Here is an 18303-nt window from a genome sequence, read left to right as displayed (position 1 = left end):
CCATGCCTCGTGTGTGTGTGTGTGTGTGTGTGTGTGTGTGTGTGTGTGTGTGTGTGTGTGTGTGTGTGTGTGTGTGTGTGTGTGTGTGTGTGTGTGTGTGTGTGTGTGTGTGTGTGTGTGTGTGTGTGTGTGTGTGTGTAATTGCAATTACACACACACACAAGCGCGCCTTGCAATAATTCAGTAGTGTCATAGCTCTGCCCCTTGCCAGACTACTCTGAGAGAAACCAGGACACAGAGAGGTTGTTATTCTGCCTCTCCTCACTGATGACACACAGAGACGGACGCTAAGATTCACCTTCAGGGCCTAGACCGCTAGCGTAGCGGTCCAGGCACCTTGGCTCAATGTAGCCTGACAGCGCGTCGCGGGTTCGAGTCCCGATCCAGACGGCCTTTGCTGAATGTCACTCCCCATCTCTCTCCCCATTTCCCCCACCCCCAAAAAAAGAAGATTCACCTTCAGATCAAACACAACTTCCAGTGTAGAGTAATCCATTATTATGATGTAACGGTGGCGTTTGTATTGGCATGTTACCTGCACATGAAGCCTTCTAGCGCCTTTATGTATCTTATTTTCAGAATGTTTCAGGATATTTAGTCATAATAAGTGCAAATATATGCAATTGTAAGAACTACAGCTGTGACGACGCTGTTGAAATCAGGGGACTTCGCACATGAGAGTATTGAGAGTGTTGATTGATTAGTTCAGAAAAGGACAGTAGCCACTGTTATAGACAGTGCTGGAGCCTGAGTTGCGTCATCTAAGACAGTACACAAGTCACATGATTAATCAACAGAGGGTTACATCCACATGGGTAGACCAAACCCATATAAATAGAGTGGATGCTCATTGCTCACTAAGCAGTACGAAGTGTCCTGCAGGCATCAGTGTTACTACTGTAGTTACCAGGGTGTTATTGCTGTGTTCGTCATTTTCCATTGCGAGCTCTGAGAGACTGACGGTAAGAATTGTGAGAGCTTACACGACGATAAATGTATGTATTTTTGATATGTTTTACAGTTTTGTGTGTATATTTCATGTCAGAATTGAGAGTGTGTACATGACGATAAATGTATCTATTTCTGATATGTTTGACAGTTTTGTGTGTATATTTCATGTCAGTAATTTGTTGTTGTGTTGTTGTTTGTGTTTCCTTTCTTAGGTTTATAACCTACTGACCCATAAGTGTTCGAGTATGTTTGTATTGTAATGTTAGTATAATAAAATCATCAAAGACACAGGTATATCTAATTAGTTGCATTGCTTGTGTGACTGGCTAGATAATTGTACAGGGAGGGGGGACAGACTGTCTGTCCACAGCAACAGGAGGGAATACTGACCCAGACCACTTTAACCTGCTGCTTACACTGCTGGACTTTAACAAGAACCAGGATTCAAAGTGAAAGTAAATTTCAGGGAACATTCTAGAGGAGAGAGTGTTACCACCACTGACTGGCTGATTTGAGGAGAGTTTCTGTACCAAATGGCTTCCAAGTTGTCTCGCCCTGAAGAGAATTATTGCTGTGCTGTGTGTTGTGACATCTTTAAAAATCCTGTTGTCCTGTCCTGTAGCCACAGCTTCTGTAAATACTGTCTGCAGGAATGGTGGAGAGAGAAGGTAATAAAGGAATGTCCAGTTTGTAAGGAGAGACATTCAGGCGATCCTCCCAGAAACCTGGCTCTGAAGAACGTATGTGAGGCCTTCATGCAGGAGAGCCATCTGAGAGCTTCAACAGGGTCTGAGGTTCTCTGCAGTCTGCATGCTGAGAAAATCAAACTGTTCTGTCTGGAATGTCATCAGCCAGTGTGTCTTGTGTGTCGAGATTCAAAAAAACACACCGACCACAGATTCAGACCCATCGATGAAGCTGCACTTGATCACAAGGAGGAAGTCAGGAAATCATTGAAGCCTTTGCAGGAGAAACTGAAGGTCTTTAATACATGTAAAAAAAAATATGATCAAACAGCAGCACACATTCAGTTCCAGACCCAGCACACAGAGATGCAGATTAAGAAACAGTTTAAGAAGATGCATCAGTTTCTACATGAGGAAGAGGAGGCTAAGATTGGTGCATTGAGGGAGGAAGAGCAACAGAAGAGTCAGATGATGAAGGAGAAGACTGAGGGTCTAAACAGAGACATATCAACTCTTTCAAATACAATCAAAGCCATAGAGGAGGAGCTGAGAGCTGAACACATCTCATTCCTGCAGAACTTCAAGACCAAAATGCGAAGAGTCCAGTTCACACTGCAGGACCCACAGCCTGTCTCAGGAGCACTGATAGATGTGACCAAACACCTGGACAACCTGACCTTCAGAGTCTGGGACAAGATGAAGGACATTGTCTCCTACACTCCTGTCATTCTGGACCCCAACACTGCCCATCCAGGCCTCATCCTGTCTGATGATCTGACCAGTTTGAGACTCAGAGGGAAACAGCAGCTTCCTGACAACCCTGAGAGGTTTGACCACCATTACTTGGTCCTGGGTTCTGAGGGCTTTAACTCAGGGACTCACAGCTGGGATGTTGAGGTTGGAGACAATGCAGCCTGGTCAGTAGGTGTGTTAGCAGAGTCCTTTCAGAGGAAGGGAGACAGAGCGGGTCAATTCTGGAGAATAATGTTAGATAAAGGTACATACACAGCTGGCAGTTACTCACCAGGGTCAGTCACTGATCTCTCAGTGAAGCAGAAACCCCAGAGGATCAGAGTCCAACTGGACTGGAAAAGAGGAAAACTGTACTTCTCTGATCCTGATACTAACACACACCTACACACCTTCACACACACTTTCACTGACACTCTCTTTCCATTCATTTACACTGGTCAGATTGGTGGTTCTCTGAAGATATTACCAGGGAAGGTCAGTGTAACACTGGAAAATGTAACTAGACATGATGATGATGATGATGACGATGATGACTATGATGATGATGATTGTGACGATGATGATGATGATGATGATGATGATGAATATAATGGTGGTGATTAGTATTATCATTATATTCAGGAAGAGATAATATGATTGTGTTCAATGTGTTGTGGTCGAGGACGGTCAATCATAATCATCAGTCCTTTTCAACCTGTCGGCCTGTGATGATATTGATTGCAAGTGGGCCCTCAAGTAATTGGCAAAACACAAAGATGTTATTGATAATATAATATTAATTAAAAAAAAGGAAAGTAAAAGCAATTTCATGGTATTTTTTCTTTAAAAAAAAAAGTTTTCATTGTGGAACTGACAAATAAGAACTTAATATTATGTTAGTTCTTTTGATCCAAGCCTGAAGGAACACAATCGATTTATTGATCATTAAAATAAACTTGCTCTGAAAATGCATGCGGCCCACCCATCTGACCGCTTAACACGGCAGCCTTTAATATATTCAAGATTTTTAAAGTATGATCTGGCGCTGATCCAGAAAAGGTTGAGAGCCACTGACCTACACAGTAAAATTCAAGTGTTAATTAACTCAGAAGAGTTTAAAATGGAACCAAATGAACCCTGTGATCCATAACATGACATAAATATAATCTACAAAATCCGAGTGTGAATTTAACTTTGAAGAGTGTAAAACATGGAACCAAATGGACCTGTAATAGTAATAATGTTGGGGGAGTCGGGATACTTTACTATAATAATATGATATTTTTACAGTTTTTCTTCTACACACTTTACTTTAAAATATAGAATCACCACGTTGGATACATCTCAAAAGCATTTTAATTCATGATCCTTTCTTTGGGTAATTTTTATATGATTTATTGTATTGTATTGTATTGTGCTGTTTTCTAGTAACCAATCATGGTGATGTTCTTTAACATTAGATTGGATATTAGTCTACATTTGTTGCATATTAATCTCTGTATGTGTTATGATAACATGAATGATCCTCTGATTGACTATCTTGTCTCTACTAATAGGACAATGGTGTGTTTTAGCTTTTCATGGCAGACTGCGGATTCTTTTTGTAACCGAAACATCTGTCCCTTTTTGGTAAGACTTTCTCACTATGGATCATTAAAGAATAATATTCTGCCAAACCTCTGTGGACATTCACTTTGTTATGTTGGTGTGTGAGTGTTCCTTTTGTCTAGTGCGTTGAGTGACAGGAAGCTGAGGGTAGAAAGACAATACAACACATGACTCTGACTGGAATCAAACCAGAGACATTTTCCTCTCTGACTATTTACCAACTAGTGACCTCTTCGCCAACCAATGCACCACATTCATTATGTTTTGACATAACATTTGTCTGAGATACAATCATTCTGTAATATGTTAGGGATGGGGAACGTACATTATTATTGTGCTTATTGATTAGATTCATTATTCATTATCAATACCACTATTGATGCTTTTCTATTATTGGTAGTTGTTGGCAAATTGATGCTAATCTGGGGCACTTTTAACCTGGCTCTGCCAGATAAAAGAAGCTTGCGACACACATTTTGTTTCACAGGTAGTGAAACTCAATACCGCCCTCATCTGGCAGGTCAGGTTAGGGCACTTTATCACTTTCGTTACTTTTTCGAGTTGTGACTTTTTAAATCAGCTAATTCTGCTTTTAAAAATGTTATTTTGAAAGTAAAAATCGAGCTGATCTGCTACTTTTGATACTAGGGCATTCATTTACAAAAAAAAAATAACACAAAAAGTTAAAATATGGAGATAAGAGGTTTTTGCAATGATATATGACCTTTTGGATGGATGGATGGACCTGTCTAACTTGACTTTAGGGGGGACAATTTTGAGGTCCCAGTGAGGGAATTTATGTCAAATAAGGATTTTTAGAACTTAGGATTCAGGTTCAGGTTACGTCAGAATTTGCATTGTGTGTCCATACTGTACCTGTTTTCGCATAAATACCCTCTGATGAAGAAATCACACGGCATACTTGTTTGATAACATACCTGTGTGTGTGTGTGTGTGTGTGTTGCAACAGTTCAATAGTGTGTCATAGCTCCACCCCTTGCCACACTCATCTGATGAGTGATAGCCTACAGGTTATTTTGTCTCTCCTCACTGACAACACACAGAGACAGACAATAAGATTCACCCTCAGATCAAACACAACTTCCAGTGAGAGAGGACAGACTCTCTGTCCACAGCTACAGGAGGGAATACTGACCTTTTTGGCCATAATACATTATTAGTTTTGATTATTGATATCGGTCATTGTCAGTCATTTCTTTGTATATTTCTTTGTTTTATGTCATATCATTTTTTTTTAAAGCCTAAAAGGAAATAGATGTTTTTATTTATGTTCCAAAGTTCAGCGCCAAAAACAACTAAATCGTTAATCACAATTATTTGTATGACAATTAATTGTCGCCTAAACTTTCATGATCGGGACAGCCCTAGTAAGGTGTACATTATTAAGAGCTTTTAACAGTCAAAGTCCACACTGAGATTATTGCGGTTGTGTTGTATGTTGTGTACTACCGTATGACATGTGATTCAAGCTGTTCCTCTATTGGTGTCATTTTGGGACCCAACGACTGGGTGGCAACCCTCGGTGACAGTGATTTATTCTGGCTCTGGAATGGAAGGCTGATGTGAATCTACAGTGTGTCTGTTGTGTTGTGGTTGTTGTTGAAGGTAGTGAGTTGTGACATTATGTGTATGTGGCTCTTGGTCACTCATTTCCTTCTATTCCAAATCTTATTTGGAATTGAAGACATGATTTGGACAGTATGTCTGGCTACTGTTGGAGTTTGTGAGCCGTGACGGGGTGGCTGTAATCAGGCACATGCACACATACCTGTAGACATCACAGGGGGCTTCAGCCCCTGCACTTTTACCTGTCTGTAAAAAGTGCCCTCTCTCCAGACCATGAATGCAGCATTTACTATGGTGAAAGAAATGCAACCATGCCGTACCCGAAGGCAGCATTCCAGAGAATTGCCTTTTCCTTTTCCTTATGTTGAAAGAACTGCCCGCCCTGTGTAGAAATCCATGCTGTACGCCACATCTCCACTAAAGGCTTTATTATACATAGTTGAGTGCAGCGTTGCACACCGATCATAACTGATCTACAAGGCAAGCTCACAATGTGTCACAGTGCGACATGTTGTAAGCTTGTAGATCAGCTATGGTCAGTCTATAAATGAAAATACATAAATACAAAATCAGGCAAAAGTGCAATTTTAGACATATCAGTCCCTCTAATATTCTCTACATATCCCTGGCTGTAATCATTTTGGCTTGGTGGCAACAACACCTCTGTCAATGTAGTCTTTTTCCTATGACCTGTACCTCTCTGAGCCTTCACTACACTATCACTATACTTTCAATGGTCTATTTTTCAAGTGTATTATGCGTATGTGGAATATTCTCCCTCAGGGGTCATCATCACCATGCCAGCTTGTGATGGACACGTTCATAAATCTTACATTTTTGCCACGTACACAAATTAAGTGTTAATGTCAATAATATTACCAGAAATACATAGGCTTGTATAAATGTGCCTAATAGTGTCTTTACCAATGTACTTCACATTTTGAAACGATAGTATTCTGCATTAACCACTGAGCAACTAACCCCCAGTAAAACTACATTATTTTTGAAAAAAGCTAATCTACAAGCTCACAGCACAACACATCGCAACATGCTGTGTTGTGAGCTTGTACATTTGCTATTTTTGAATCATTTTAGAAATTGTTCAAATTTCTTTTTTTGTTTTTTTTGCCTATAATGGCATGCAGACAATTGAGATGTCTCACATTACATGAGGTAAAGGGCCACTTAGGCCATGCAGATAATTATAGATTTTTATGTTAATTTTACGGGTTCGGGGTGCTCCCCCCTCGCTCCAGTGAGCTTGTAGATTAGCTATTTCCGATGGTTTACGGTTGTGTTACTTACCTTATGCTGCTGCTGCAGGAGCCCACAACTAGTCTGATGCAAGGGTATAACTTTTTATCAGAGCTGTGCAAAGTTTTTAGGTTGGAGGCCATGTTGATTGCGGTCAGACCCCCAGGCTGTGGATCGAGGGTTTCCGTGGATTTTGGCAGTGCAGTGTTATATTGTATTTGTTATTGTTATTATTGGACACTTTGGAACACTTTCATCTCGATTGATGAAAATCTGACAACATGAGCGGATATCGAGCGTGACAACAGCCCCCTGGAGTGACGAGCGGTATTTCTCTGGATTGAACACATATTTTTGCCATTTTCAGGGAATTAAGGCAGGTGTTAATAGCAAACATTAGTTCTAGCTGTCTTGTTGTCCTCACCTTATGCAATAATGTACGAGTATTACCAACAGTGCCACAAATGTTCCAGAGACATGGACAAGTCCTGCCACGGACATGTTGATGTCCCCTGCTCACTCTCCCTCCCTCTACCTCTTATATTTGCTGCTTTGTGCCATGTCCAGTCCATACATAATGGTCCAGTCTATACTAGCCCATTCAAATAAAATAGATTATATAAAACTACCAGATATTAAATATTCTTATGCTCTTGATTTGTATGCATTTTACATTACGCTTACATTTGTAGTTTATTTTACCAGCAAATCGTGTGTGTGTGTGTGTGTGTGTGTGTGTGTGTGTGTGTGGGGGTGGGTGGGTGGGTGGGTGGGTGTGTGAGTGAGAGTGTGTCAGTGGTGGAAAAAGTACTAAATGTTTTTTACTTAAGTACAAGTATCAATACCGCAATGTAGAAATTCTCTGTTACAAGTACAAGTCCAGAATTTAAAATTGACTTGAGTGAAAGTACAAAAATATTGGCATCACAATGTACTTAAAGTACCAAAAGTAGAAAGTACTCATTATGCAGAATGTCCCATTTCACAAGTTTTCAAATGTATAAAATGTATTAAGATCTTTTGAAAATAGCAGATCTACAAGCTCACAATGGCAGAAATGGCCAAAATGTATATGGGGCTGAAGTGGTTAATATATGTTTTGTAATAATAGTTTTCAAATCATTGTAGTGGAGTAAAAGTTCAATATTAGCCTCTGAGATGTAGTGGAGTAAAACTAAAAGTACTGACAATTGGAAATACTCCGGTAAAGTAAAAAATACCTCAAAATTGTACTTAAGTACAGTACTTGAGTAAATGTACTTAGTTACTTTACACCACCACGAATCTGGTCTGAGGACACAGACGCTATGCTACAATCCTGCTTCTACCAGACTGACTGGGGGATGTTTAAGAACGCCGCTGGGAATAACATCAACGAACTCTCAGACTCAGTCACTGGCTTTATCAGCAAGTGCATAGATGACATAGTCCCAAAAAAGACAGTTCGGATCTATCCCAATCAGAAACCATGGATGGACAGCGGAGTACGTGCACATCTGCATGAACGGGACGCTGGTTTCAAATCTGGCGACGTGGAAACGCGCAACACGACGCGCGCGGCCCTAAACAGCGCCATCAGGAAGGCGAAAAAGGCCTACACAAAAAAGATGCAAGACAAACTCAGCAGTGGCGACATCAGGAGCACATGGCAGGCAGTACACACCTTGACAGACTGCAAAACAAGAACCAGAAGCGAGGTGAACCCGCCTGCCTCCCTCCCCAACGAACTGAACACTTTCTACGGCCGGTTTGAGATCAGCTCCAACCGCGGCAGCCAAGCGGGGCCATCAGCAGCACCAGCAGAGGAGAACCCTCCTCTAACCATCTCGGAGAGAGAAGTGCGTACAGCCTTCACACGGGTCAACATCCACAAGGCAGCCGGACCTGATGGGATTCCAGGCCGGGTCCTTAAGACATGTGCAGACCAGCTGGCGGGTGTCTTCGCTGACATCTTTAACCTCTCCCTCTCCCTGGCTGTGGTCCCTGCAGGGTTCAAAATGTCAACCATTGTGCCCATTCCCAAAAAGGCCAAAGTGACATGCCTGAACGACTGGAGACCTGTTGCTCTCACCCCGATCGTCAGCAAGTGTTTCGAGAAACTGGTGAGGGAATACATCAGCTCCACGCTACCTGCCTCGCTGGATCCGTGGCAGTATGCATACCGCAAAAACAGATCCACCGACGACGCTATTGCCATGGCTCTCCACACCGTCCTCTCGCACATGGACAACAAGCTGCTGAAGGACAAATATGTACGTATGCTGTTCGTGGACTACAGCTCAGCATTCAACACCATTGTCCCAGCAATACTTGACAAAAAGCTCAGACACCTAGGGCTACACCCAAGCATGTGCGACTGGATACAGGACTTCTTGTCCAACCGACATCAGGTGGTGAGAATGGGCAGCATCACATCCGACCCCCTGACCCTCAACACCGGAGCACCCCAGGGATGCGTGCTGAGCCCTCTCCTCTACTCCCTGTACACGTATGACTGCATAGCCACACATGTCTCCAACACCATCATAAAGTACGCGGACGACACGACAGTGATAGGCCGAATCGTCAACAACGACGAGTCTGACTACAGAGAGGAGATCAAATCACTGGCACACTGGTGCCGTGAGAACAACCTCTCTCTTAACGTCGACAAGACCAAAGAACTGATCGTGGACTTCAGGAGGCCGCGGAGAGACCATGCGCCCATCCTCATCGACGGTGCTGCAGTGGAAAGGGTCAGCGAGTTCAAGTTCCTCGGAGTACACATCGAGGAGGACCTCAAATGGGAGACGCACTCCACACACGTGAGGAAAAAGGCTCAGCAGCGACTGTACTGGCTCCGCCGCCTGAAGAAGCTCGGAGTAGGACGTCGCATCCTCAGGCTGTACTACAACAGTTCTGTCGAAGGCATCCTAACAGGCTGTGTCACGGCCTGGTACGGGAACTGCACTGCCCGAGAAAAGGTCAGCCTACAACGAGTAGTGCGATCGGCAGAGCGGATAATGGGAATCGAGCTCCCAGCGCTCCAGGAACTGTACAAAAAGCGGTGCGTGGTCAAAGCCAAGCGCATCATCAAGGACAAGCACCACCCAAGTCATAGACTGTTCAACCCCCTACAACGACCGCGACCGGGCAAGGGGCTCTACCGCAGTATCAAGAGTTCCACCACCAGATTTTGGTGTAGTTTCAATCCAGCCGCTGTCAGAATGCTGAATGGGGCATAAGCCTGGATGAGTTCAGCAGCCTGACAGCAGGCGGCGCAGACTTTTCTGGCTCTTCCTGAACACACCTGTGGATTATACCAGGGACAATGACTTGGACTTTAGCCCCCCCCTCGGACACACCTGTGGACTACACCAGGTACAAATGACTTTTTGTTGCACTCCCTCATGGAGCTACATGCGGATTATACTAGGGTCAGTCCACTCTAGGTGGACACGCACTGACCTTTTGCACCTTAATCCCTTGTATAACGCACTGACTTTTTTTGGGTCTTTTTATTGTGCTCCTTAAGCACCTTAACGTCCTTGTCTATCATGCACAGTATAAGTATAACATGCACAGTACAATACATTGCTGCTATGCTCAGGCACCTTAGTTTAGTTTTTTTTAGTTTTATTTATTATCTCAGGTAATTTGTAAATATGTAGATAACTTGTCTGGCCTTCTGTTGCTCTCTTGTTTTTGATCTCCTTCCCACCTGCCCCCCACCCTCTTCTTCTCCCCCCCCCCTCTTCTTTCTATGGAAACTAACGTTGCGATGGGAACGATGTACAAAAAAGAATTTCACCCACTTTTTTACCTTGTAAACCTGTGATGTGACAATAAAACTGATTCTGATTCTGATTCACTGGGGGGGTGTGTGTGTGTGTGTGTGTGTGTGTGTGTGTGTGTGTGTGTGTGTGTGTGTGTGTGTGTGTGTGTGTGTGTGTGTGTGTGTGTGTGTGTGTGTGTGTGTGTGTGTGTGTGTGTGTGTGCGTGCAACATATTACTTTACATGTGTGTGGATCAGAAGTCTCCACATGGATATATGGACCTGACTAACTTGATATTAGGGGACAGTTTTGAGGTCCCAGTGAGGGAAGTTTCATATCAAATAAAGATTTTTAGACCTAAGGTTACAATTAGTATAAGATTCAGGTTGCGCCCGAGTTTGCATTGTGTGTCCATACTGTACCTGTTTTCCCATAAATACCCTCTGATGAAGACATCACACCTCATACCTGTTTGATAACATACCCGATGACACCCTGAGGCACAAACAACCGGAGGGAGTGTGTGTGTGTGTGTGTGTGTGTGTGTGTGTGTGTGTGTGTGTGTGTGTGTGTGTGTGTGTGTGTGTGTGTGTGTGTGTGTGTGTGTGTGTGTGTGTGTGTGTGTGTGTGTGTGTGTGTGTGTGTGTGTGTGTGTGTGTGTGTGTGTGTGTGTGTGTGTGAGAGTGAGTGTGTGTGTGTGTGTACACCTAGCATAGCAACAGTTAAGTAGTGTCATAGCTCCACCCCTTGCCAGCCTACAGGTTATTCTGCCTCTCCTCACTGATGACAGACAAAGAGACAGACGATAAGATTCACCTTCAGATCAAACACAACTTCCAGAGAGGGAACAGCTCTGTACAGCTACAGGAGGTATACTGACCCAGACCAATTGAACCTGCTTCTGACTCTGTCAGCTGAATGGACTTTATCCAGAACCAGGATTCAAAGTTCACTGAACATTTCTAGAGGAGGGAGTGTTACCACCACTGACTGGCTGATTTTCCATCTTGAACAGATTGTCTGTAGCTTCACTCAGAGACCAAATGGCTTCCAAGTCGTCTAACCCTGAAGATGATTATTCCTGTCCTGTTTGTTGTGACATCTTTAAAGATCCTGTTATCCTATCCTGTAGCCACAGCTTCTGTAAAGACTGTCTGCAGCGATGGTGGAGAGAAAAGGTACTAAAGGAATGTCCAGTTTGTAAGAAGAGACATTCAGTGGATCCACCCAGAAACCTGGCTCTGAAGAACGTTTGTGAGGCCTTCATACAGGAGAAACACCAGAGATCTTCAACAGGGTCTGAGGTTCTCTGCAGTCTGCATGCTGAGAAACTTAAACTGTTCTGTCTGGAATGTCAGCTGCCAGTTTGTCTTGTGTGTCGAGATTCTAAAAAACACACCAAACACAGTATCAGACCCATCGATGAAGCTGCACTTGATCACAAGGAGGAAGTCCAGAAATCACTGAAGCCTTTACAGCAGAAACTGGAGGTCTTTAATAAAGTTAAAACAAACTATGATCAAACAGCAGAACACATTCAGTTCCAGACTCAGAACACAGAGATGCAGATTAAGGAACAGTTTAAGAAGATGCGTCAGTTTCTACAAGAGGAAGAGGATGCTAGGATTGCTGTATTGTGGGAGGAAGAGCAGGAGAAGAGTCAGATGATGAAGGAGAAGACTGAGGGTCTAAACAGAGACGTATCAACTCTTTCAAACACAATCAGAGCCATAGAGGAGGAGCTGAGAGCTGAACACATCTCATTCCTGCAGAACTACAAGACCACAATGCAAAGAGTCCAGTTCACACTGCAGGACCCACAGCCGGTCTCAGGAGCACTGATAGACGTGACCAAACACCTGTACAACCTGACCTTCAGAGTCTGGGACAAGATGAAGGACATTGTCTCCTACGCTCCTGTCATTCTGGACCCCAACACTGCCCATCCACGCTACATCCTGTCTGATGATCTGACCAGTGTGAGACTTGGAGAGAAACAGCAGCTTCCTGACAACCCAGAGAGGTTTGACTACTATGGCATTGTCCTGGGTTCTAAGGGCTTTAACTCAGGGACTCACAGCTGGGATGTTGAGGTTGAAGACAATACATACTGGGCAGTAGGTGTGTTAGCAGAGTCCTTTCAGAGGAAGGGAAACGGAGCGGGTCAGGTCTGGAGAATAGGGTTAGATAAAGATGAATACACAGCACGCTCCTCACCAGGTCCACCCACTGATCTCTCAGTGAAGCAGAAACCCCAGAGGATCAGAGTCCAACTGGACTGGAATGAAGGAAAGCTGTCCTTCTCTGATCCTGATACTAACACACACATACACACCTTCACACACACTTTCACTGACACACTTTTTCCATACATTAGCACTGGTCAAATTGGTGGTTCTCTGAAGATGTTACCAGGGAAGGTCAGTGTAACTCTGGAACAACATAATTAGACATGATGATGATGATGGTGGTGGTGGTGATGATGATGATGATGATGATGATGATGATGATGATGATGATGATGATGATGTTGTTTATGACAAACTATGGAGTCTTTAAAGAGTAATACCTTCACATTTTTAGAATCTATACAATTCTTGTGTGGTCATCATGAAACGATAATGATAAGACCTTTATTAATCCTGCGAGATAAAAGATAGTACTGTAGGAACAGCACGATGGAAACATATCACAGTCAACACGACACCATCAGTAATTTGGAACAGAAACGTATAAATAAATAAAATGCATATCATTGCTGTTGTGCAGAATCTCCATATTCTAACTTTCGTGTTTTTTCACAAAAATACGCCCTACTTGATCATACTACAGCGTCACACAAAAGTATCCAAAGTATCAGATCTACAAGCTTGAAACGCGGCGGGAAGCGACGAGTTTTGAGTTTGTAGATCTGCTACTTTTGCTGTTTTTGAATTTGAATCCTGAAAAGTAACAGTTTTGGACATATGAGGTTTCCACCCGACAGAGACGATATAATATGTCTCCTAAAGCAACACTCTGTGATGTCATCATCACCTACACCTGATTCTAAACCTGTGGGCCGGGGCCCACTGTTGGGCCACGAAGATTGTATTGATAATTTAACATTCATATTTTTTAAAATGTCAGTGTTTTTTCTTTAAAACCTTCAAAAATGTGTTGGCGATAAATTAAACTTTAAGTATACTACATGAGTTCTTCTGACCCAAGCCGCAACACAATCAACTGATAGATCATTAAAATAAACATGCTCTCAAAATGCACGTGGCCCACCCATCTGACCACTTTCAGCTGACATGTTTAGTGGGCCCTCAAGTGGGCCCTGATCTAGAAAAGGTGGAGAACCACTGATCTAATTAAAACCCAAGTGTTCATTTAACACTCAAGTCTGTAAAATGGAACCAAATGGACCCTATGATCCCTAACATGACACAATTATCATCTACAAAATCCAAGTATTAATTTAACTTTAATGGAACCAAATGGACCTGTAATACTAATAATGTTGGGGAGTCAGGGTACTTTACTAGAAAATATATTAGACTAATAATATGATACTTTTGCTGTTGTACTTCTATTCAGATACTCATAAAATATATTGTAGAATCATCACGTTGGATCCATCTCAAAAGGTTTCACTGAGCAATTACATTCATTATCTTTTCTTTTTGGGTAATTAGGCTGTTGCATGATTTTTAGTTTTATTGTGCTGTTTTCTAGTAACCAATCATAGTGATGTTCTTTAACATTAGATTGTATATTAGTTTACATTTGTTGCGTTGATCTCTGTGTGTTCTGAGCCCTGTAACATGAATGATCCTCTGATTGACTATCTTGTCCCTATAAATAGGACACAGGTGTTACATTGTGTTTTTACTTTTCATGGTAGACTGAGGATGTTTTTTTTAACTGAAACATGTATCTGTTCTTTCTTTACACCCTTTTTAATAACACTTTTTATTTTTGTCTCACTATGGATCATTGAAGAATAATAATTTTGCATCTGCCAAACCTCTGTGGAAATTCACTTTGTTATGTTGGTGTGTGAGTGTTCCTTTAGTCTTCTTAGTGTGTTGAGTGACAGGAAGCTGAGGGTAGACAGACATACTGTACAACACATGACTCTGACTGGAATCAAACCAGAGACATTTTCCTCTCTGACTATTTACCAACTAGTGACTCTTCACCAATCAGTGCACCACATTTATTATGTTTTGACATATTTGTCTGAGATACAATAATCCTGTAATATGAGTAGGGATGGGGAACGTACATTTTTATCGATTTTGATCCCCCTTATGATCCTGCTTATTGATCAGATTCGTTATCAATACCACTATTGATCCTTTTCTATTATTAGTAGTTGTTGGCAAATTGATGGTAATCTGGGGCACTTTATCACTTTCATTACAGTTTCGAGTTGTGACGTTTTAAATCAGCTATTTCTGCTTTTAAAAATGTTATTTTGAAAGTAAAAAACAGCACAAAAACACAGCAAAAGTAGCAAATCTACAAGCTCAAAACGCATCAAAAAGTTAAAATGTGGAGATAAGAGGTTCCTGCAATGATATGACCTTTTGGATGGATGGATGGACCTGTCTAACTTGACTTTAGGGGGACAATTTTGAGATCCCAGGGAGGGAATTTATGTCAAATAAAGATTTTAGAACTAAGGATTCAGGTTCAGGTTGCGTCAGAATTTGTATTGCGTGTCCATACTGTACCTGTTTTCCCATAAATACCCTCTGATGAAGACATCACACGGCATACCTGTTTGATAACATACCTGATGAATGAGGCACACACAACATGTGTGTGTGTGTGTGTGTGTGTGTGTGTGTGTGTGTGTGTGTGTGTGTGTGTGTGTGTGTGTGTGTGTGTGTGTGTGTGTGTGTGTGTGTGTGTGTGTGTGTGTGTGTGTGTAATGTAACACATTTTCTTCCAGAGTTTAAGCAGTCAGAATTACATTTTCTTCCAGAGTTTAAACAGTCAGAATTACATTTTCTTCCAGAGTTTAAGCAGTCAGAATTACATTTTCTTCCAGAGTTTAAGCAGTCAGAATTTGCATTGTGTGTCCATGCCAGTTTTTCCCCCCATAAATACCCTCTGATTAAGACATCACACCATATACCTGTTTGATGACATAACTGAAGGCTGAGGCACAAACTGTGTGTGTGTGTGTGTGTGTGTGTGTGTGTGTGTGTGTGTGTGTGTGTGTGTGTGTGTGTGTGTGTGTGTGTGTGTGTGTGTGTGTGTGTGTGTGTGTGTGTGTGTGTGTGCATGTGCGTGTGTGTGTGTGTGTGTGTGTGTGTACACCTACTGTAGCATAGCAACAGTTCAGGTGTGTCATAGCTCCACCCCTTGCCAGCTTACAGGTTATTCTGCCTCTCCTCACTGACGACAGACAAAGAGACAGACGATAGGATTCACCTTCAGATCAAACACAACTTCCAGAGAGGGAACAGCTCTGTACAGCCGCAGGAGGTATACTGACCCAGACCAATTGAACCTGCTTCTGACTCTGTCAGCTGAATGGACTTTAACCAGAACCAGGATGCAAAGTAACAGTAAACTTCAAGGAACATTTCTAGAGGAGGGAGTGTTACCACCACTGACTGGCTGATTTTCCGTCTTGAACAGATTGTCTGTAGCTTCACTTAGAGACCAAATGGCTTCCAAGTCGTCTAACCCTGAAGAGGATTATTCCTGTCCTATTTGTTGTGACATCTTTAAAGATCCTGTTCTCCTATCCTGTAGCCACAGCTTCTGTAAAGACTGTCTGCAGCGATGGTGGAGAGAGAAGGTAATAAAGGAATGTCCAGTTTGTAAGAAAAGACATTCAGTGGATCCACCCAGAAACCTGGCTCTGAAGAACGTGTGTGAGGCCTTCATACAGGAGAGACATAAGAGACCTTCAACAGGGTCTGAGGTTCTGTGCAGTCGCCATGCTGAGAAACTCAAACTGTTCTGTCTGGAATGTCAACAGCCAGTTTGTCTTGTGTGTAGAGATTCTAAAAAACACACCAAACACAGTATCACACCCATCGATGAAGCTGCACTTGATCACAAGGAAGACGTCCGGAAATCACTGAAGCCTTTACAGAAAAAACTGGAGATCTTTAATAAAGTTAAAACAAACTATGATCAAACGGCAGCACACATTCAGTCCCAGACTCAGCACACAGAGATGCAGATTAAGGAACAGTTTAAGAAGATGCGTCAGTTTCTACAAGAGGAAGAGGATGCTAGGATTGCTGCACTGTTGGAGGAAGAGCAGCAGAAGAGTCAGATGATGAAGGAGAAGATTGAGGGTCTGAACAGAGACATCTCAACCCTTTCAAACACAATCAGAGCCATAGAGGAGGAGCTGAGAGCTGAACAAATCACATTCCTGCAGAACTTCAAGACCACAATGCAAAGAGTCCAGTTCACACTGTAGGACCCACAGCCGGTCTCAGGAGCTCTGATAGACATGACCAAACACTTGAGTAACCTGACCTTCAGAGTCTGGGACAAGATGAAGGGCATTGTCTCCTACACTCCTGTCATTCTGGATCCCAACACTGCCCATCCATGCTTCATCCTGTCTGATGATCTGACCAGTGTGAGATATGGAGAGAAACAGCAGCTTCCTGACAACCCAGAGAGGTTTGACCAATTTGGTTTCATCCTGGGTTCCGAAGGCTTTAACTCAGGGACTCACAGCTGGGACGTTGAGGTTGGAGAGAATACACATTGGTCAGTAGGTTTGTTAGCAGAGTCCTTTCAGAGGAAGGGAGACATAGTGGGTCAAGGCTGGAGAATACGCTTCCTGGAAGGTAAATACACAGCACGCTCCTCACCAGGGTCAGAAACTGATCTCTCTTTTAAGCAGAAACTCCAGAGGATCAGAGTCCAGCTGGACTGGAACAAAAGAAAACTGTCATTCTCTGATCCTGATACTAACACACACCTACACACCTTCACACACACTTTCACTGACACACTCTTTCCATACATTGTCACTAATGGTTCTCTGAAGATGTTACCAGGGAAGGTCAGTGTAACACTGGAACAATGTAGCTACCTAGACATGATGATGATGATGATGATGAAGACAACTCTGGAGTTTTAAAGAGTAATACATGTCAATTTTAGAATCTATATGATTGTGTTCAATGTGTTGTGTAGGCAAAACACAAAGAGGTTATTGATAATATAATATTAATGTAAAAAAAACAAAAACAATGTCAAGGTATTTCTTTTGGCACCGATAAATAGGAACTTAATACTATGTTAGTTCCATTGATCCAAGCCTAAGGAACATGGATTTGTTGATCATTAAAATAAACATGCTCTGAATATGCACGCGGCCCACCCATTTGACCACTTAAAGGGCAAGACCACTTTGGTAGAGGTTTGGGTTGTGTATTTACCTTGCCATGATGTAACTCCAAATGTGGACAAGAAATCAAAAATAATTGTTTCATTGATTATAAATTGATAATTCTAAATTTGCTCCTCATGGACTTACATTGTACGTGAAACAGCTCTAAAAGTCACTCTATAAGCACATAAACGAACACGAACAAAGCTGATTCAGACAATATAGAACATCACCAAACCCAGTACTGTTTGTTTTTTTAATAAAAATGTTAACTTCCTGCTGATTTTACTATTTGAAGATCCGGATCCGGATCCACGGATCCAGTCCAGGTTTTCTCAATAAAAATAGCAAAATCAACAGGAAA

At 42.4% G+C, this 18303-nt stretch overlaps 1 protein-coding gene and 1 pseudogene across 2 annotated transcripts; both read left to right on the top strand.

Annotated features, from left to right (window-relative positions):
* Nucleotides 1-1484: 1484 nt before the first annotated feature.
* On the top strand, nucleotides 1485-4111 carry LOC308096622 (E3 ubiquitin-protein ligase TRIM35-like; the record flags this gene model as incomplete). Its single annotated transcript, XM_080444036.1, has 2 exons — nucleotides 1485-2864; nucleotides 4100-4111. The coding sequence occupies 2 exons, from the start codon at nucleotides 1485-1487 to the stop codon at nucleotides 4109-4111; spliced, it is 1392 nt and encodes a 463-aa protein (XP_080300162.1).
* A 7505-nt stretch (nucleotides 4112-11616) lies between these two features.
* Nucleotides 11617-17940, top strand: LOC308096621 (annotated as a pseudogene). Its single transcript has 3 exons — nucleotides 11617-12996; nucleotides 14658-14667; nucleotides 16225-17940. The product of its transcript is annotated as an uncharacterized misc_RNA (transcript).
* The last annotated feature ends 363 nt before the right edge of the window (nucleotides 17941-18303 follow it).

This window comes from Gymnoscopelus braueri (assembly GCF_963280865.1).
Source record: "Gymnoscopelus braueri genome assembly, chromosome: 12".
NCBI classification, from domain to species: Eukaryota; Metazoa; Chordata; class Actinopteri; order Myctophiformes; family Myctophidae; genus Gymnoscopelus; species Gymnoscopelus braueri.
The sequence above is the reverse complement of the archived record's forward strand: the minus strand, read 5'-3'. Positions and strand labels throughout refer to the sequence as shown.